General features: G+C 36.0%; 1 protein-coding gene across 3 annotated transcripts in view; it reads left to right on the top strand.

The window, feature by feature from the left end:
- Positions 1-21,333, top strand: part of BCKDHB (branched chain keto acid dehydrogenase E1 subunit beta) — a 135,726-nt gene that overhangs the window by 44,502 nt on the left and 69,891 nt on the right. For all 3 annotated transcript variants that reach the window (XM_029999671.2, XM_029999691.2, XM_029999681.2), the window contains exon 8: positions 486-596. In XM_029999671.2, coding sequence (XP_029855531.1) covers positions 486-596 — 111 coding nt within the window. The remainder of the gene's footprint in view (positions 1-485; positions 597-21,333) is intronic.

Below are 21,333 nucleotides of genomic sequence, written 5' to 3'. Positions count from 1 at the left end.
ATCTATTGCACTTTCAGTAAATTGTATTAAGTGTAGTTACTAGGACTATTTTTGAATGTACATAATGCTTCTTGCAGGTTTTCATGTGACTGCTACATCAAAATACATTACTCTGATATATTTGGGTCTTAGCTTAGTTACAGTCCTAAAAAAACCTTATCCTAAACCCCAAACTGACTACAAATATAAAATAGTGAGGCCTGATACTGTTCACTGAAGGATACTTTTCTAGAAAGCAACAGTTTTGTTTTCAGCGATTCTGCATTGAAGTTAGTTTTTGAAATGGTGCTGAAAAACTAGGAATAATGCAAGTAGTAAATAAGAATGAACTGAGTAATAAATGCTTATTATATTACTGAAGAAAAAGGTTTCTGCTAAACATGCAGGTAATATGTTAAATCACTGCTTGTATTCAGTATGTGTAATTTAGAACATCTTAAACAGAAACTAAATGTTTACTTGGTCATAATACGTTGCCTTTTCAGGTACATGTGATCAAAGAAGTGGCAGCAATGGCTCAAGAAAAGCTTGGTGTGTCCTGTGAAGTTATTGATCTGAGGACTATCTTACCCTGGGATACAGAGACTGTTTGTAAGGTAAGGAAATTATGTATGTTAATTTAAAAGCATAACAACAAACCAAAAAACCTCACTAATAACAACAATTTAAATGCAAATAATGATGTCTGTTCTTTAAAAAAAAAAACTTAAAGGCCTACATTTTTTCTCTGTATTGTGTATATTCTGTATTTTTTGTTCTGTATCATATATATATGAAGAGTAAACATACATTACATGAACCAAACATTTGCTTTAGCATTGAACAAGAATTACATTCCAGGGTTCAAAATAATCTGAGAATACATGTTCTTTGTATTGAAGCAGAGGGCAGGATTTAATCATATTTGTGCTTGAAAACTGCTTTACCATGATTTCTGGCTCTTTCTGTCATCTTTGCTGTCTTTGGATCTGAAAAGATCAGGTGAAATCTCTTTTTCCTGCTGTTTTACACCAAGACCATTATCTAGTTTTAGGTCTGCAGTAATGTGTCCTAGCTTTGTTTATCCATATTTCTAGAAATAAATGTTTTGATTTAAGGTATATGAATTCTTGGGCTGGGGAGAAAGGGCAGTATTTACTATTCTGAGACTATCTGGTTTGAAATTCATGGGTACTGTGAAGTCCTTGTCTGCTTTATGGGAGTCTTTGATTTTGCAAAGAATTTCTTTCAAAGCACTGGGCAGCTGAAACTGGCATTAGAATTTCCATATACTGAGAAACCATGGGAAGTGGTTATTGTACTTACATATATTGTGGTCTGCTTACCTTCCCTGCGCCCCACCCCTGTACTGCTTTCTCTTTAGCAGTTAAGAGCTATTGGGAGGAAAGACCTTAAAGGAAATAGAATGGGGAGTATTTTCCAAAAGTCTTTGTAAATGTAAGAAAGAATCCCAAGGTACACTTTCTAAAAGTGCCATTTGGGAAATAAAAAAAAAAAAACAAACAACCAAACCCAAAAAACCCTAACAAACCCAAACAAACTGGAGATCATGAAAGCGAAACTTTTTATCTAGAAAACTTGATTTCCCCTCTCCCAATTATTGTCTAACTTTTTTTCCTGTTGTCCTGAATTAGCAATTTTTTGTGTGCATTATTTACAGTGCCTGTAATATTCCCCCCCCACCCCCTTCATTTTTGACTTAGCTGTTTGAGGTACTTTTAACATGATAAATACATGAATAAATGTAGTAGATTCTGCAAAATAAATGTTATTATTGGTGCTTTGGGAGCACTCTTAGACAGGTCTTTTCTGTAACTTTCTCATGAAAATTAGTCTGAAGTCTCTTCCCTGAAACCATTTTTTGTTAAGCTACTTGAGCACTATGAGAGAAGAGCTACTACCTGACTGCTGTCCAATAATGCTGTACAGATGCTGGTGACCGTGCTTTTGGACTGCAATGCTCTGAAAGGTTCTGCAGGTGCTTTTGTCTTTGGATTATTTACAGCATTAACAATTAGAGCACATCCAAAGGTTTACTCCTCACTGTACAGTAATGGCTCCCTTGATTTAAGCTTGGACAAATTGTGTGGCTCAGCAGAATGCTTGCTGCTTGTTCTGCGAGTTTCCTTAATCTGGCAAATCCACAGTCCTGCAGGACCATCGCTAACAACTCGATGGGTCCTATTTCAATCTCTGTACACTAGCTCATTTTATGCTGATCAAATCACTGTGAAACTTGAGAGATGTCTGCAGCTTAGTTAACTCAGGCCTGGTATCTGTAGTGTACTGAGTTCAGATAACCATAGGGATGAGAAGAACCATGGGCTTGAAAAAGGTGTGTGATTCCATCAAGACCCTTCTCTGCCTACAGTTTCTGGTTTAAGGCAATATGGTATCATATCTACAGCTAAGTCAGATTGTACAGATGTTTAAGTAGGGCAGATCAGGCACACCTCCTTATCTGACTCTCTCTCTGTATTTGGAGTATCTTAATTGTGTAGACAAGTGTTTTGTCATTCTGTAGTCGCTCAGTAAGGGGCTCGCACTTAGTCCGGTGAAGTATAAGCAGAATAAGTGTGATGAAGGGAAAGATGAGCCATTGGTCTGCTACTGTATGGCAAAGCCTGTATTTCTCCACGGTATGAATTTCACTGTTATGTTTGTCTGAGGGTCTGCCAGTGGGACTGGATGGAGCAGGTTATGGGAGGAAAGATCCACGTTGGGCGCCTGCTGTTGGCAGTGTCCTGTTGTCCGGTTGTGGATGTGTAACATGTTGTGTACTTACACGCATAGCTATGTGTTGCTTCATATAAATTCGATCTTCTCAATTGAAGTGCTTTCAGTGTTTGTTTGCAGTGTATTTCATGTTACTTGGATGTACTTTCTATCTGTAAAAAATGAAATGTGTTGAGTTGTTGTCATCAATATGAAGAGAAACTTTGGCAGTAATAAATGCTTTATAATCCCTTCTGGACAAGTAAAATTATTCAATTTTTTTCGCTAAATTTTTCTTCTTTAAAGATTTGAGCTGTCATTCTATGAAAACAAAGCATGTCTTTGAAAGAGCATTTAAGTCTGTTTCATTGGATTGGACGTGCACTGAAACACTGTCAGGAAAAAATGCAGCTCTGCACAGGAAGTGCAGAGCTTTAGTTGTACAATGTTTTGCAAATGTGTACTTTAAAAATAGATACTCTGTAAAGATATTTAGCTTATGTTCCATTCTGAACATCTTTTAAAGTAACTGTGGCATAAATAAAGGGACGGAACAGATAGACGTGTTGCCTTAAATCTGTTAATGAGTTTACTATTAAGAATTAAGAGAGTTATTTCAGGACAAATATACTGCACATTGGCTAGGCAGTTCAGCTATTTATTATAATAAATACCAAATCGTAAATGTTTTTAGCATTGCTCTTATGTTAGTATGGCTGCAGGCTGGCCAGTCTGATGGGAGAAATGTTAAATTATCTTCTGTAGATCTTGTCTGTTTTGCTCAGCTGAAAATAATTAGTGTTTGCATTTGGTTCTATGCAACACTGAAACTTTTAAACTTAATTTGCATCCCGGACAGCTTTTAAAGTAATTGCCAACATAAATAGAAGGATGGAAGCTGTAGTTGTAACTGCTTGCTGTAGCCTCATCCCAAGAGGAACTGCTTGGTGCAGCTGTTGCAGATGACAGCAGCTTACAGTGTCAGTTCTGGTGATGGAACTTGTTATTCTCTTCCTGAGATGCCAGTGTCATGACCAAGAAAGCGGTAGAAAAGTTGGCCATGCCGGAGAAAGTCCTTGGCTGTCCCTTGGTCTGCTTAAGTCCTCTTCGCGGGCTCTTAAATGATAACGGGATTGCTTTTACTCCAGTCTAACCAATAAGCAAATCCTCAGCTGTTACAGGCTGCCCTCTGCCTCAGACTATTACTTATGTCACCTTCCATAAATCTCAGGCCAAGTTTTTATGGTTTTCCTTGTCTTACATATGTGTTTGAAATATGTCTGTCATCTCCTTGTCGTGTTGGACACAAAGGAAAAGGATGGTGCATGTGATAACGCTGCATGCTTATTGCTGTTCTGCTGGTGCTGGGATGCATGGTCCTCTGCTGATGGAAGTCTGTGCTGTGATCTTACTGGAGAGCAGAACTTTGGGTTTTGATGTAAAAACACAGCCTTCAGTTTTACTGCTGGGAGTGGTGGCCTCTGTGATCAGTACAGGCTGTTACTTTAGTCCTTGGCCTGCTGCTGCTTTCAGTCCCTGCACGTGCACATCTCTGTTCACATGTCTTTCATACCAACCTTAACATACCTGTTACGATTCCCCACGTTATTATGATTCTCCTGTCTGCTGGCTCTTTCTAGAAGGCAGAGAGCCTTCTCTAGCTTCTTGTAGGCTGTGTGATTGTTCCTAATCATGTGCCTAATGTTTGGGTTCCCTATGTTCCATATGGGTCAGTGTCATGAAGCTTTAATAAAGGAATTGAATTTTACAGAAGTTGTATGCATTTGCCAGTCTAATATGTTTTACTCTGCAGGCTTATTTTATTCTTATGCTTCCCCAAGAAATGCTGTATTTTTATATAGAAATATTTCTGTGAATTTTCCTTATCAGTCTCTGTAATTTTTAAATAAAATCAAGGAGCTTCATGGTTGGTATTGGGGAATGAGCAGGGCTCATAACCTTAACTTAATTGTTGCTATCTTTAGAAATAAAATAACTTTTAACACTGAAGTTTTCAATGCAGCTATTTAAAAATGAGATGCTTTACTTAACTGGAAATATATGCAACTTTAAGACTAATTTGACAACTGTGGTGTAGGCATGAAGAAGGATGGGCTGAAACGGGTAGTGCTTTGGAGATGAGGAGTAATATGTCAAAATTTTCACTACAAACCTAACTGCTTACTCTGCTTTCTGTAGCTGTTTCTATATAGGAAATTATGTCATAAAAATACATATTTCATAAAATTATGAGAAGTTATACTTCACAACTGCCACCAGAGGCCTCTTTTTAGCCAAGTTAAGCAGCTGCTTTGACTGCATTGCTCCTATGAGCATGTTTATGAACATATAGCTCTGAGTGAAACATAAATACACATAAATATAGTGAACATAAATTAAAATTGCTGCCTAATTTTACTGATATTTTCTTTGCATTTGTAAGATTTTGAGATTATGTTCAGTTTTGAAATAGGTTAGCATTTGTCATCTGCCTGAGAAGGAGATGAGGGTGCACCTGCCTGGAGCAGACTGCCATGGGATTTGAGTGGATCCCAGCAGTAATTGAAACCTTTTCTTCAGTACAATTCCTGGGATGGGTAAACATGCAAACAGGGGCTAGATTTTTCTTTTGTCAATCTTCAAATGTGTAAGAATGAGTATTGAAATTTGAGCTAGTTACAGTAGTTCATAGAGCTATTCTAGAGAAAGGATATCTCCTGAGGGTCATTCATCCCAGCTGTTTCAGTAGCCTGTTTTGGGATGAGATAATTGGCCTCTGCAAATCTCTTGGTTTAAGAGTTTTTGGTTTGTTTTTTTGGTGTGGTTTTTCTTTTTTTTTTTTTTTTTTAAAGTTAAGGGAACCCTGATTGAGTGTAATGTAAAGTCAGGTGAGATAAATTGCACCCTCATTGTATAGCTGAGAGATGCCACCTATTCCTGACAGAAAGGACATAAGTAGTTGGCCTGTTTAAAAAAAAAAACAAACCAAAAAAACAAAAAAAAACCCAACAAAAAAACCTGACATCTCTTTGCTAGAATAAAAGCAAAGAATCTCTGTGTGTGTATATTTATATAAATATATATTTATATTTACATAAGGCTCCATTGCTATTTAACTTGGGAAAGCTTCTTGTAAAAGAAAGATGTCCTTCCGTACTTAGAGGCAATAGATACAGTCCCTTGCCCCTGAAAATTGATCTAGCCTGTATCAAGATTCTCTAGCATTCTTAAAAAAAATAGCATTCCTGCTCTGGATCAAGAGAAAACATTGATTTTATAGGCTGACAGCTTAAAAAGACATACAGGAAATATTTCAAGTCACTTAAGTTAGTTTAGACCTGTATTTTATTATTTATATTCCTTAGTTGTCTTTATTCAGTCAGAATTTGTCATTTTGAACATATTTCAAACTGTTGAAATTGTGGCTTCTGTGCATGTATTGCTTGATAGGCTAAATGCTGTGAAAGCTTAATGTGATGTCTCGTCTGAGCTTTATATTTGAGTTTTCATGTGCTTAGAAAACTACCTTCTGAAGTGATTATTTTTCTGAATTTTATGAAGTGTTTGTACCAGAGAAACTTTTTTAAAAAAACTCGACTTTTTGTTTTCTTTTGATGATGGCAAGGACTGTTTTTAATATATAACTTACTTTCTGGTTATATGCTTGGGTTTGAGCTAGTGTGCTCGTGTATGTCATGATCACTTAAACTTGGACTGTTCTTCTCAAAAGATTCAGATCACGTTGAAAGTGTCACCAGTTAAATCTGCCAGAATTTGATGCCTCTTGTGCTGTAGAGCCTTTTAATAAAATGCAGCATTCTGAAGATGAAGATGGGAACCCAGGACCTTTTCCTTTTGGAGAGTGCCCTTCCTACAGGAATGATCACATTCCCATTTGTTTTCTCTCTTACTGTTGTCTGGAGTTTATTCTGTGTGATTTTAGGGTAATAACAGCAATGAAATATGAGCAGGCTGATCTTCCAGTTTATCCTATATTTTGATAACAAGGTTACACCCCAGGGAGATGGAAGATTGGATTGGAGAACCCATGTGCTGTCAAGGCAGTGAATCCAGGTCTTGCTCCTCTTGAACACGTGCCCTTACCACCATCTCTGATTGAAGAGCTGAGTAGCTCATAAGCTTTTGTCCCCAGGGCCACGATACTTTGCTATCAGTTCAATGTTAGCAAATTATCAGCGTGCTCAAAGCACACTTTGGTCTCTGAAGGGTATAATTTGTTGTGGTTGCTTAGGCAGTGAATCCTAAAGAGCTGTATGTATGAACTGTGTGTATAGGTTCTTAAGTAAGCCTTTCATCATGCCTTACTTGAGAAGCCTGGATCTACCGCGGACTTGATGCAATGAGTGTCCTAACCTCCTGTCTGTGATCTGCTTTTGTGCCCATGTCAGGTTGCTTTCTGCTCTCTCTGCATCACATTGCAGTGTGATGTGATGTACTGTGAGATATCTGGGTGTTTATATGTAGTTATTTTAGGTTGTTGACTTGAGAAAGTTTTTTTTTTTTTTTTAAAACTTTTTTTAGGATGTTTTTGCTCAGTCACCGTAGCCACTTACTTCAGCCATATGGAAGAAATGCAAGATCTCAGTAGTGTCATAGAGCTGTCCTTATTTATAAATCTGTTCCTAAAAGGAAGAAAAATGGGGTTTTTTATAATTCATTTTTCATGATAGAAGTGGGAGATTTCCCTTACAGAGGTGGAAGCAAGCCTTTTGCCAGGCTGGTACATCAGCAGTTTACTTTTACTGAGCATAGAAAGATTTTTATATACACTAAAACACACACTGATCTGTAATCTTTCTAAAGCCTTTCTCAAGAAAAATGGAATAGATTGTATAGCTTGTATGTGCATACAGCTCCGGTATAGTGCTTCTGAATGAGACACCATGCAGTTCTTTGTGCTTTACCTCTACAGGATTGAAAGTGAACTCAACATCGACTCCCAATATGTAGCTGAATAGATCAGCATAAAAAGTTGTGGTGTTATGTGTTGGAAAAGTGACACAAGCTTGTCTAAAGAGTATGTGCTGCCTTTGCTGCTTCCTTAGGAAATGTAACAGCGAATGCTGTCTTTAGATTACTGAGCCTCTTGTCATTTCATGGGCCAGTGAAAAATTTGGTAAGACACTTGTTTACTTTGACAGTCTTCGCTGATTTCTGACTAAAGCTCTTGCTTCATTCCCTAGGGCTGGAGTATGAGTGATACGGTGGTTATGATTCAAAGAGAGAGGAGTTAACTGTCCATAGAGTGGATTACTTTTTCTGCGGGAGAGAATGCATTCCCTGTGCTTATTCTAACATCAGCATCCTTTGTCTGTGTGTTTCATCCATGTATGAGGGAGCTGGGATCGGGAGTGATTTTTTTCCCCGTTATACCTTCAACTGTAAACACGAACACATGAAATTAATGTGCTTCTCAACATACGCTGCTCATAACAAAACCTCTGCCTTGACCATGCTCTGCTGACTCCCCAGCTGTTGCATGTGTGTGCAGATGTTTGCATTTAGTGCAGCCACAGCAAAGATGTCAGTTCCTATCCAGGCAGGTAACACCTTGATTGATCAGCTGTGTTATTATTGGAAGGCTAAGCTATCATGAAGGGTGCTGCTTAAGAAACTGAAACATGAGATGTATATGAAATATCTATAAAATTTGTTACTTTATCTTTAAACAGTTTTGTAGGTTATACTTTTTGTCCGTTTCAGAAACTAAGTTTTCAGACAAAACTTTTTTTTCCCTTCATTATACTTAACAGATTTGCTTGTAAGCTTTGGAGAGATTAGGCTGTGTGGATTTTTCTGTCTATGAACTGTTGGGTTGTGTGGTATTGATTAAAAAGCCAATGGCACACTTCCCAGTGCTTCGCTGGTCACATTCAGGGTAAAATTCTGTGGTTGTAGTGTTTTTTATATTGAAATGCATATGTTACTGGAATTGGGAAATCTAGCTCAGGATTAAGTACTCTTAAGGGATTGTGCAAATTATTTTTATTCACGCTGAATTGAACCGAGCATGTTATTTAAACTTTAAATCAATTAGTATCAATCTGCCATTTTCACTTTTGCAAGTGAAAATTAGCAAATGCACATTTTTGTGCTTTTGTGTTATTTAGAAGGCAAGTATTTGCCATGCATAATGATGCAGATTTGCATTTATTACTGAATTAGTTATCCTAACTTCCTCTGAACTGTTGCTACTGTAGTGCAAAGAAATGCTGAGAATTCCTTCATGACTTAGTAATAAAAGCACTGTAAACTAAACTGCAGTATAAAGGGATTGTGTGCTACTGTGAGCCTGAATAACTGAATTTTGCAAGAAAATAGTGGTGTCTTTGCAGAAACATAGTTTTTCGGATTGATGTTACCAACGATAATAATTCTGAAGTTGCTTCTTTAGGACTCTATAATACAGACAAGTGAAGGGGTGTATGTTCTTCTGGGCACTTGGTGTTGCTTTGCTCTTCTGTAGAAAAGGCTCTGTAGACCTCCCCACGGAGGTCAGCATAAATGCTCGGCAGGCTGAAAACACATCTGCCTCCTCACTGGAAAGAGCAAATCTGAGCAAAAGAGAAAGCAGCCACACTGGGGACAGCACTGGGGAGCAGATGAGGGCAAACTCCGTGCCTGTTTTCCATCGAGGCTATTCGATGGGAGCCATTTCTAGTGTGTAGTAGAGCTTTCTCCTTAATGCACCGGTGGCGTTTTTCTCAGCTGTTTTCATCAAAGTGATTGAATAATTGTCAGTAGTAGAACTTTGGTGTCCTATACTTAATAGGCAGCATGTCCTAGCAGACCTATTGGTCTACCAGCTTGTTGTTCCCATTCCTTTAAGTTTACTTCATCTAATTGGACTGTGAATAAAGGAAAATCAAGATCAGCAAGCCGATGTGGGTTTTTTATGCATTAGGCTGCACTCACCAGGCATCGAACTGTACAACTGTAGTGCAGGTATCCTGGGATCAGATTTATGTTTCTTGGCTATCTGTTCTTGATTTTTTGCCATTTTACGTGTTGCTCCTTGGATTTCTTACCGAGTGGATCTCGTACCTATAAAATGTGATTAAAGTTGTACTGCTTGCATGATGACAGTTAACTTTGTCACTGTTTCCATAAGAAACTTGTGTCTTTTGGTCTTGTAGTTTCAGGTTGCTAAAGCATGCTGTGGACTGTTGCTTGGCTTCCAGAAGCAGAACACTGGAACCATGCTTGCAGGCAGTCATTTTAAAGTTATGAGTTTATATATAACCATTTTAGAAACCAATTATCCACATCTTTTGCTCTCCTGTATTTCAAGAAAACTTTGAATGGAAGCCTTGTTGTTTTTTCCTGTGCATCTTGTTGTTTCAGGAAGTACCTCAAAGCTGAGGCATTTGTGTATATATAGTTCTGTTTTCTCCTTTCTCCCTCCCAATATAAAAATAGTTCTCAGTCTTTAAATTCCGGTGTCTGGTTTTCACGTATGTATTGGTAAGTGGTACTTGAGAAAGAGTCCAATTATTGAAAACCTTGATTAAGTAGAGAAAAGGCGTTTGTGTGTAGTTTCTCTTAACATTGAGTATAGCGCTGATCATATGGTCCATGAATTCCTCATAAAACCTTTTCCCTTTTGCCCACATTCCATATTACCAGCTTCAAATTTAAAGGCACTTATGCAAATAAATGTGTCATGTGTAGTCTATAGTTAGAAGGTATTTCAGAGGTCCAATATGTGTTGTTGGTTTGTTTTTTTGGGGTTTTTTTTTTTTTTTCATTGCAACTGGTGGTGATAAATTCTAATGGAAGTTGGGATGAAGTTCTGTGATGGTAATCATATATGAATCATTCTTCCATAGAGATAATTATTACTTCTTTACAGTATTGCCTTTCTTTAAATGCCTATAGCTATTTATCCTGCTATTATCACTTAATTGAGCCAGCTACTTTTTTAAACTATTTTTTTAGGATTCAGATGCTATAGATTCTTACTATTTGTGCATTATAACCTCTACCCCAGGAGAATGTAGTTACAAATATTCCCGCAATACTTTTGTAATTTTTAAGATAATGCTGAAATTTTTTATGTTAAGATTTAATCTGCTTTTTACTGAATTATTGTGTAATAGCACAAGCATTTATTAATAGCATAATGCATTGCATTTGGCTTATTGTGAGTATTTTTCTTTTCACAGTAAGTATTGATTAGCTTTCTGTGAAGGCAATCTGAACTGCTTTTAATACAAACATAGACTGCATTGACTATGTAGACTGCAGAGATTTCCAAATGTAAATGTCGTTTTAATTTTTTTTTACTTTTGGTTTTTTTTTTTTTTTTTTTTTTTTACTATAAGATCTTTGTTTTTCATTAAGGTATTTAGCAAAGCTCTTAGAGCTGTACATGGTAGGATGACAGGCTAAATGCTGACCTGATACACATATATTTGTTAGACTTCACTTTCATTATGCTGTTACCTTTTCCACTGCTACTAATGTGTGACTGGACAAGCCATTTACCTTCCCTCCTATCTTTGTTTTGTGATAAAGAGCCTGTATTTATGAACTGCTTTCAATTCCAGTCTGATACACAGTAATGGTCACCAAAGTCAAAGGGTGTCTGCTAAATAAACTCAGTATATTCTACAGTAACTTTTTCTATTAAGCTACTATGGAGTACTACTAAAATCCCCCAAGTTTCTTGTAATTCTTTAGCCTGTTTAACTATTTCCCCCTCCAAATCTGGTGAGCTGAATTAATGCATGAAATCCTGAATGTTTGGTAACCTAATTGACTCATTATGATAGAAAACAGTCATTTCCTTGTGTATTATCCTGTGTTATATTGTCTTGTTATGTACCTTTTCAAGGTTCTGACACACGCTAAGACCTTTATTGTGTCAAAATGTCTGATTTACTGGGTATATGTTAGTAAGTTCTTTATTGCTGTTTTTATCAGATAGAGATTGAACTAATTTGAAAACCTTGCAATTTGCTTATTTGTTCTTTGTATGTAACTTGCACTGTCCTGAAATTTATGATAATATGTTAATATTTCACTTAATAATATGATAGAGTATGACAGAATTTGCATGGGCTTTGCTGGATGCTTTACTTTTGCATGTGGATGTAGGAAAACAAAAAAAATTACTGTCATGTCGTAAAAAATGTCCTAGAATGAGGTGTATGGACTTTAATTATCGCATGACTATATAGTGGATTAACACATGGAAAAACCAGGTCTGGAAATACCTTTTTTTTTTTTTTTTTTTTTTTTTCTTTTTTTTTTTCCCCTGAAAAAATCAGACTAACTTTTTTTATAGCTCTTTACATTTGGAAAATATGCTTTTGATATTTAAAACTGTTACTACAAGTATTCAGAAATTGTTTCATTTGATGCGCACTGAGAATCTTAAACTGATGTGTGTATTTCAGAATTTTCTGAAGACTTTTTTCTAACATAAAAGCAAACAGTAAAAGTCAGAAAAATGAATTATACATTTGTCCATGGTACTACATTCCAGCAGAGTATTTTAGCAATTTTTTTCCCCTTGTCTTTGATTTCATTTCAAATGTTATATAGAACTACCCCTACAGAACCAAGAAGCTGCCTGTTGTGCAGTATATCCTTTTGCAGATAATACAGGACAGAATTTCGAGGGATGGATCTTACCCTTTGGTCTTAGTCTGTTCTGCTTGAAATTTTGCTCCCAGCTTAATTGCATATAGGGTTTTTTTGTTGGGTTTTTTTTTGTTTTTTTTTTTTTTTAATTAAAATGGAATGTAATAGCTCTGGCTGTACTTAAAACTGTCTAAAAGACCTATGAAAAATTTAGTTCTGTATAAATTTGCCAGACTTTAATTGCTCAGGCTTTCTATACTAGATGTCCATTTAAAGCTGGGTTTTTTTGTTTGCTCTTTGTGGATGTTTTGCATGGGGGTTTACATTTGCTAAAATTATACACCCATATCTCAAAGCATGGTGTAATCTGCTAGATGAGCTGTTAGTTATCTTGCCCGTATCAATCATAGTGAGTTGTGTTAGAACAGCAAGACTGAATTGGTTTGCTTAACTGTGTTAACGGATGCTCATAGATTATGGATACCACTTGTAGATGTTCAACTTACTAGGTGGAGAATTGTTATCTTCATGGTTGGGAAGCCTTTGACTATGTTATAGTATTTTTTGGTGGGGTATAATGATGAATGAATTGTGATGGGCATTGCTGGAATGTGCAATTATAATAACATACCTGTATAGTCCTCTGCATTTATTTAGGACATTTGTACCCAAGCTGAAAAAAGTGAAGCTAAAGCAAGGTTGGGAGTGTATTGAAGCAAAGCTGTGTAAAAAGTAAAATTAAGGATGGAGAAGAAAGAAGGAGATGCCATCTAACACCTGGAGGAAAAACTCTTGTGGAAGGAAAATTTAGGGATATGGAAAAAATAGTTCCAAAACAAAGAAGAATGCATGTTATAGGCTTGTGCTACATTTCCTCATGTAATGAAATTACAGTTGAAGATTGCACTACTACTTCATTTTATGCAGACCTCCATTTGTAGATGAATGTATAAGATATATAGGCTTGTATTAAGTGGTTTAACAGACTTCAGTAGCTACAGCAAGAGAACCATTGCACTAGCGTTTTCATAAAATAGCAGCACATTTAGCAGCATATTAGTCACCTTGCTCCCCTTTTCACTTTGAATGTTTTACCTAGTGATTTTACTAAGCCCACCTCAACTTTACCTATGTGACAGCGTGGCTTTGATAGGTGTCATCGCTGTGTAACACCTGTACTCACCTGTTATGGCTTTTACATTCAGGTTAAACTCAGTGTTTTAATAGTTCTCTACAATGACTGAGAGTACAGAATGTCTTAGGACCACTATTCATATTCCTTCACAAATTTTATGATCACTACAGTATTTAAGTTTAAAGTTCCAGTTTCCTGGGCAGGTTACAGAGAAGCCGTATCTGAAAGGGACCATTAGTTTCTGTGATATTGTTGGAAACAACAAGATTTTGTATAATTTACTTTATTGTTAATTGTAACTTAAGGTGGGAAAGTCATAAGGTAGTATTTTATTCTTGCGTTAAAGACTACTTTTTTTTTTTTTTTAAATAACTGGTATCTTTTTCTATGTGATGTTTTAAAATATTCTGGGATAAGTTGCTTTAAATTGAAGAAAATGGATAGAGCAGTTGATTAGCGATGCTGTGGCACCCACGTGGCTTCATCTTTTGGAAAATGCTCAGCTAATTTACCTTTAATATCAGCCCTTTAATATATCTGGAGATCTGTGTACCTGTCCAGTATTGGCACCTGATTGTATTCTGTTTTCTGTGCTGAAAGAGAGGAAAGCTTTGCTGCTGTTCTTCTTGATTCTTCTCCTAGGCACTGGAAAAAAAAAAAAAAGTAATAATGATAGTCTTTGATTCCAGTGGTTGTTTTTGTCTCTTCCAAACACAAAGAGCAGGAGGAATTACTGTTGCACCATTTGCTACTGCTCTTGTTGCTCTCTTCTTTCAGGTGTCCGTTTCCAGGGGTGTGTTATATTAACTTCTATCCCTTGTACTTGAAGTACAATCTAGTTAAAGCCATAAATGCTGGACAGGGAGCCAGTGAAGGGAAATATTCTGAGCTGTGGCATATGACATTGATACTTTGAGAAGAAGTCGTGTGGCCATAGTGGTAAAATAAGCAGGATGGACCAGTGGCATGAGGGAAAAGCAGGAGATTCAATTGGCAGTGCTGGAATGTCATCATATTTTTGATTCGTGTTCCCTTCTTCTGCCCATGACTTGACTAAGAACTCTCCAGCTGTATAGTTCTGGAGGTGTCATGATTTTACTTACGCATAAGGAATCTCAGTACAGTGCTAAGCGTGCAGGGTAATCAGGTGCTGTTTGCTTTTAGTAAATGTTAGTACAAAATATGTTTCCTCTAGTCTCTCACTGAGACTGTTCTTCCTCCCCTACTTTTCTACCAGTGTGATTACCCTGCAAATACTTTTGCTGCTAATCAAGATTGTCACTTGTGAACTAGAGGAGCTAGTGTTATGTGGTGGTTTTACGAGTTTAGGTAATTAAAAAAAAGTAAGATTTTTGTTTATGAAATTTAATTGCAACAAAGAAGTTTTTAGGAAGAATTAGTTTGGGTCATTTTCTCTTCTCTTTGAAGATGACAGAAAATGAAAGATTACATATTAGAGAAAAAGCAGTCAGAAATTGAATTAGTAAAGTACTGGAACGTCTTAATCTGAAACAATCTAAAATAACTATGTTATGCGTAAGAATAATCTTTCTCGCTTTTTTTAAAATCAGGTGATGTGAGGGGAATTGTTTATTTGGCTTTAATTTCATGAAGAGGCTGCCAGCATTATAAATACTTAAAATGATATCATTGTAAGATCATGCAATTCATTCTTTGTTCCAGTTGAACCGTATGTGAGGTATTTATCCACTTGTCTAAGCAATATTTTGTTTAAACTATAGTCACATTACTTAGATCAGCAGTTCAGTGTGCTGTAAGTTGGAACTGTATTTTGGTTTGTCTTGTAGCTTAAGACTTTTTATTGTTTACACAGAATGCTAATCAAAATCTCCAGCTGAGAAAAACAGTAAGTGGTAATTTATAACCACTTGGTTACAGTATAATGCTCGTGCTGTAAGTGTGCATTAACATTTCTGCATCCAGCTAAAAAAAAAAAAATATTGCCAGTTTTATGAAGTTACTTGGTCTGCAAATGACAAAACTGTGAAACCACTCTTTTGGCATATGGTCAAACATTACCACTAAGTACTAATCATCTCTAGCATTTGTGATGCATTTACTGCCATGTTACCTAGACTTTAAAGTTCACAATAGTGCTCTGTTTGGAAGATTACAGATTTGTTAAGGAAAAAGGGCTTAAATGACTTTACTGCAAAAGGGGAATCTATTTTGAATTTAAAGAGTAAGTGGCATCTATTTGTCATTTGCCAGTAAACTGGCTCATCATTTTAGCACTAAAAGCAGAAGTTGAATTATTAATTTTTTCAAAGTTTTGAAAGATTTCTCTTAGAAATTTCAATTTCTTGAATAAATTTAGAAGGTGTGATTCTTTTCTATCTGCCTTTCCCTACAGGGAAAATGGAATTAGAGTTGAGAGAAAAAGATTTGGATAATTAAGCACAGCAATGTGACAGTTTTCCATTTGTTAGTGTTGAACTATTTGCAATAAGATGGCAACAAATGTTGCACTTTAAAAAGCCTATGGAAACAATTAATTTCTAATTACCAGCTACAGTGTTTTGTTGACATTAGAGAAATCTTTATGCTATCATTTTTTTTGGCTTAGAGCTTAATGATGTTTTAAATAATGGATTGACTAGAGGAAAATGTTTTTTAGATCTTAAAAATATTGTCAGCAGTTTGTGTTAATATAGTTTTATAGTTTTATTTTCCCGTGAAAGAAAATAAATCTATCAAAGTAATCTGTCTACCTAGTCACATGTAAATTGTCCCTTCTACTGGACAATCAAAATGTGTATAAAGTAGTTAATGCATATGTTACTGGCTATGTATGCATCTGGATTTAAAAAGTATCATCGTGATTGATGTAGCTGTTTTGAAGTTAAACCTTAAAGATCTTGGTTGTTTTACCCAATTACATTTGCTTGCACAAATGAGATGTTGCAATATGTAGAGACTTTCTTGGGGCGATTACTTGGAGTAATTGAAAAGCTAATATATGGAGCTTTCTTATTTCAGAAATTGCTTAGTATCACGTTGGAATTTGCTTATTACAAAAGATAAATTTAGCTATATTTTTTTCTATGACTTCAGTAGTTGTCAAATATTTAATAAGATTATAACTTGTTTTACTTAAAGCATCATAGTGTTAAGTAGTTTTCTGACCTATAATACACTATAAGAAGATACCCATTTTTTTTCAGTATTGGGAAAAGATCAAAATAAAGGTCATTGTAAAGTAGAAGTCAAGACTCATATTCCCCCTCCCTCCTGTATTCTTTATTAATTTCATCTTTATTTCATTATCACCTAAATTAATATCAGAACCAACGTGATTGAGCAAGCCGATGATTCAGCAAAGTACAGAGGAAAATGCTGTTGTGGTGCAGTCTTAAGCTTTCACCATATGCGTTCTTAAAATATTGTGAATCTTGCATACATCTGCAAACTTAGGAAGAAATAAAATATTTAGTGGTAATACAGGAATGCTGATCTTTAAGTAAATAAAAGACTTTGAACAATCTAAAATTATATAATCGAGAGGCTCAGTGCTTTTATAAGTAAACATCATTAGAAATGCAGGAGTATATAGAGGAAGAGATTGTGATTTGCATTAGTCGCGTGCCTTAGTTACGAGTCCTTTCTGCCACAGACTTGCTAGGATATTTGGCATGTTACTTAGTTTCTTTGTGTCATGGTCTTAACGTTTATAAAATATGTATTAATCTGTCCTTTTTCCTGTGTTGTCTAATGTAAATACAAGTTCATAGCTTTGAGCTTCCAGTACCTTTTAAAAAATTAGATTTTTTTTTGTTTGTTTGTTTAATTTTCTTCAAGGCACTACGGTACAACCACTTAGTCCCTTTTTCCACTTTTCTGAATTCTGCATGCTAGCTGTTTAATATCTGCTTTACCAATTCCCCTTTGAGGAAAATAAATGACAACAAAGGCTAAGCAACAGTCTCTCTCTAAAATGATTACACTTTATTCTGGAAAATTTTACCTGAGAAATCTAGAAACTCTAATATGCTTGCTCATGAAAGGCTTTCTGCGAAAACAGAGCTCCAAAGAATATCAGAGAACACAGATTTTGTTATTGAGCAGTAACTTGATGAGCTTCTGTGGAAGGGAGTCTACAGTGGTTTTCTTATTACTCTGTAAGAGAACGAAAATATTGCTCAGAGTAGGAAAATGGGAGAGAACTAGTAAACAACCACATTTTGTTTACCACCTATAATGCAAGGTATTTGGTCTTCCCTTTGGCCCTTCTACTACCAAACCAAGTTTTATAACGATCCGTAACAGATCTACAGCTCTGCTAATTACTGCTCTCCAAGAATGAATTGTCATTCTGGTCAATATAGTTTTGCTCAGTTGACAAGTTGACAAGTTTGGTTATGCTTTTTTCATTGACATGCGCTGAGATGTACAAAGTTTCTTCATATTTCTAGGGATCAGTATTTAATATCTTTTCTCGCTGGTCCTTATATGTACAGAGGGTGTAAATCAGGAGTTCTCTACAGGCATTTCAGTGATTACAGTGATGTAGAATTAATTTCTGACTTGGAATGAGTGTTATTCTACAGCATTACATTAGGAAATCAAAGCTTCAGACAAGAAGGGCTCATTTGCGCCTTGTATGGTTCTTAAGCCAACTTCATGGTTTTCTGTCTGCATCATATCTACCGTTGAACATAAAAACTGCCATAGTGATTTGGGAGAAAAATCATCATGTGAAAATTAGACTATCACACTTCAAAGTGTTTAGAGTAAACACTGTCTTAGGTATGTTAATAATGTATAACAGGCAGAAAGGAGGGAACAGAGACTTTATTGTTCAGCAATATTCAGAACTCTGAAGTGAATGGTTTACAGGCTTTGATTATTTATTCTGTCATTTACAAAAATGACTGCTGTCTTCTAGTTGATAAGCAATGTAAAGGGTTTAACACTTCTTTTAAGCTGTTGATCTAAATGAAAAATGCTAATGTCTGTGTATCATGTTGCATTTAGATACAAGAAACCAAGGAGTTGGTCCTTTGAGGAGTATACACTTGATAAATAGGGAATATTTATAAACTCTTAATGCTCATAATTTGTTCATGCTGCTAACTCATTTTGATGCTATGGTGATCAGTACAATGGAAAAAATTTTTTTCAATTAATGAAGCAGGCTGGTTTTTCCCAGGTTACTTCATGATTTTTCAGCTCATCAGGAGAGGCTATTTAAAAGTAAAATATATTTTTTTGGTCTATAGGTAGATTTTCTTCTGAGTACATTTTAAAATCACTATGAGTAGTGATTCTTGGGTTAACACTTGTGTTGAAAGATTGAATGTAGCAATTAAATGTAGTTCTCTTGTGTGTCAAGAAATGACTGTCTCAAATATGAGGCTTGATTTGGTGTCTGTCATTGAAGAGACTTCCACTGACGTCAATGAAAAATGCATCTATTTCATGACAGTTTCTAGGTCGCTTTGTATGTTACTGCTTTATTGTCCTGTGCTAACCCATCAAATGTCATTGGCTTACTGTAGCTCTAAGCAGCATGTCACTTGTGCACAAAGACCATTAAACTTAATGGAAATGGAGAATGAATTTGGAGTACAAATAGAACTAAAAGGCACATGACTAACCTTTTTAATGTCTTTAAGCATTGGGAGAACTTTTATTTTAGTGTAATCTAATCTTTTTATTAGTTTTACCTTGGATATGCAAGACAGATGTTGATGGAACATGCTGTATGATTTTAATAGTGGCATTTGCCAGGAAATAGAGTAATAGATTATAAAACTGAATTTTATCTATAAAGGAAAGGCTGCCGAATCTTAGCCTCTGTTTATGTGATGACTCGGTCAATATAGTTTTGCACTTTTTTCCTATTTTCTGGACCAATTGTCTGTGACAAAGTCTGAAGCTGTATGATGTAATCTTAATTAGTTGATATTGAGGTAATGTCTTACCTTTTTCCCAACCACTAAGATTGTAGTCACTCTTCTGGGGAATAAGAAGTTACTCAATCCAGTAATTTGGATTTGAGACTGTCCTGGTTTTGGCTGGGCTAGAGTTAATTTTCTTTCTGGTAGCTGGTATAGTGCTGTGTTTTGGGTTCAGTATGAGAAGAATGAGAAGTTGATAACACACTGACGTTTTCAGTTGTTGCCAAGTAGTGTTTATACCAAGTCAAGGATTTTTCAGCTTCTCATGCCCAGCCAGCAAGAAGGCTGGAGGGGCACAAGAAGCTGGGAGGGGACACAGCCAGGACAGCTGACCCAAACTGGCCAAAGGGATGTTCCATACCATGTGATGTCATTCCCAGTATATAAACCGGGGGGAGTTGGCCTGGGGGGGGGGGGGGTGGACCGCTGCTCGGGAACTAACTGGGCATCGGTCAGCGAGTGGTGAGCAATTGCATTGTGCATCACTTGTTTTGTACATTCCAGTCCTTTTATTATTACTATTATTATTATTGTAATTTTATTATTACTATTATCATCGTTATGATTTTTTTTTCCTTTCTGTTCCTCTTAAACTGTTCCTATCTCAAGCCATGAGTTTTACTTTTTCCTGATTCTCTCCCTCATCCCACTGGGTGGGGGGGAGTGAGTGAGCAGCTGCATGGTGCTTAGTTGCTGCCTGGGGCTAAACCATGGCAAAGATGCATCAAAAACATCAAGCTAAGGCTATTGTAGTAGAAGTGACAAAGTTGTTACTTAAATAGAAAGTACCTATTGTTTCGCATTTCATGGTATTTTAATGGAAATCTAAATTAAAAAGTCGCAGGCAAATTACTGAGTGATAATTCTGTGTTAATGATTTAAAAATCCCAAGAACACAGTAGAAATGTTTCATGAAATGGAAGTTTGCAAAAAAAAAAAAAAAAAAAAAAAAAAAAAAAAATCAGAGAACTCTCAGATATGGGTTCCATGGATTTTTGATTTGGCTTTACAGTCTTTTCTCCTTCCATGCAATGCTGTGAAGGCATAGAAATGAATTTTTTGTTTTACTTTGGATAACAACTTTATGATAAAGAATGAAAAATAATTGCTGCATGAGTAATGAAGCCTGGTTTTCTATGGATTTATGTTCCATATTTCCTAACTTCTACCATTCCATATTCCCCATTTAGGTACATTAGGTTGCTCAGCTCCTTTCTAAATGGCTGGCTGGACAAAAACTAGCAATTAAGACAGTTTATTGGTGCTTACTGGTTGATGAAAGAGCTGTGGGAAAGATAGTGTTAAGTGCAGTTTGTGTTTTATTGGGGTACTAAGTTAGTAGGAGTGCTAATCTCTTTCACTCAGAGACTGATTTTTACCAGGCTTGCTGGAACTTCATATCTTTAAGACTTGCATTTGGCTGCAAAGTGGCTATCAGGAGACTGGCAAATGGACAGAAAAATAAGATCAGGTCACAGAACCCTCATTTCCTTGGCTAACAGGCTGAAAATGAATATAGACCTCGAAAATGACTATTCATTCCTCCTTAAGTTGAAGTAGGTCAGATATGGAGAGTGTGTAACTGATAGAAAAGAATGGAGATCAAAGAAGAAATGAGGTGAGGATTGCTTAGATGGCTTTAATGAAGGAGGGCGCAAAAAATAGAAAGGAGAATAGGACAAAATATAGCACTGAAAGAACGAAAAGAGAAAAGGAATTGGTTGTTGCTTTAGAAAAACTAATTTAAATGGGAACTAATACAGAAAAAATGTATTTGGAAGAACTAAACAAAGGGTACTGTAGGTTTGCAAGGTTTCTGGCACAAAATTCTGTAAACAATCTATCATTTAAATAGTTACCACACCCATTAGACACCTGCTAATGCTTATTTTTAAAAGGGGTCAGAGATGGCACAGGTCTCAATTTCAGACATCTACTAGACCATCTTGGTCT

This window comes from Aquila chrysaetos, chromosome 2 (assembly GCF_900496995.4).
Source record: "Aquila chrysaetos chrysaetos chromosome 2, bAquChr1.4, whole genome shotgun sequence".
Lineage (NCBI taxonomy): Eukaryota > Metazoa > Chordata > Aves > Accipitriformes > Accipitridae > Aquila > Aquila chrysaetos.
Note: the sequence above shows the minus strand (reverse complement) of the source record. Positions and strands in the feature narration are given on the sequence as shown.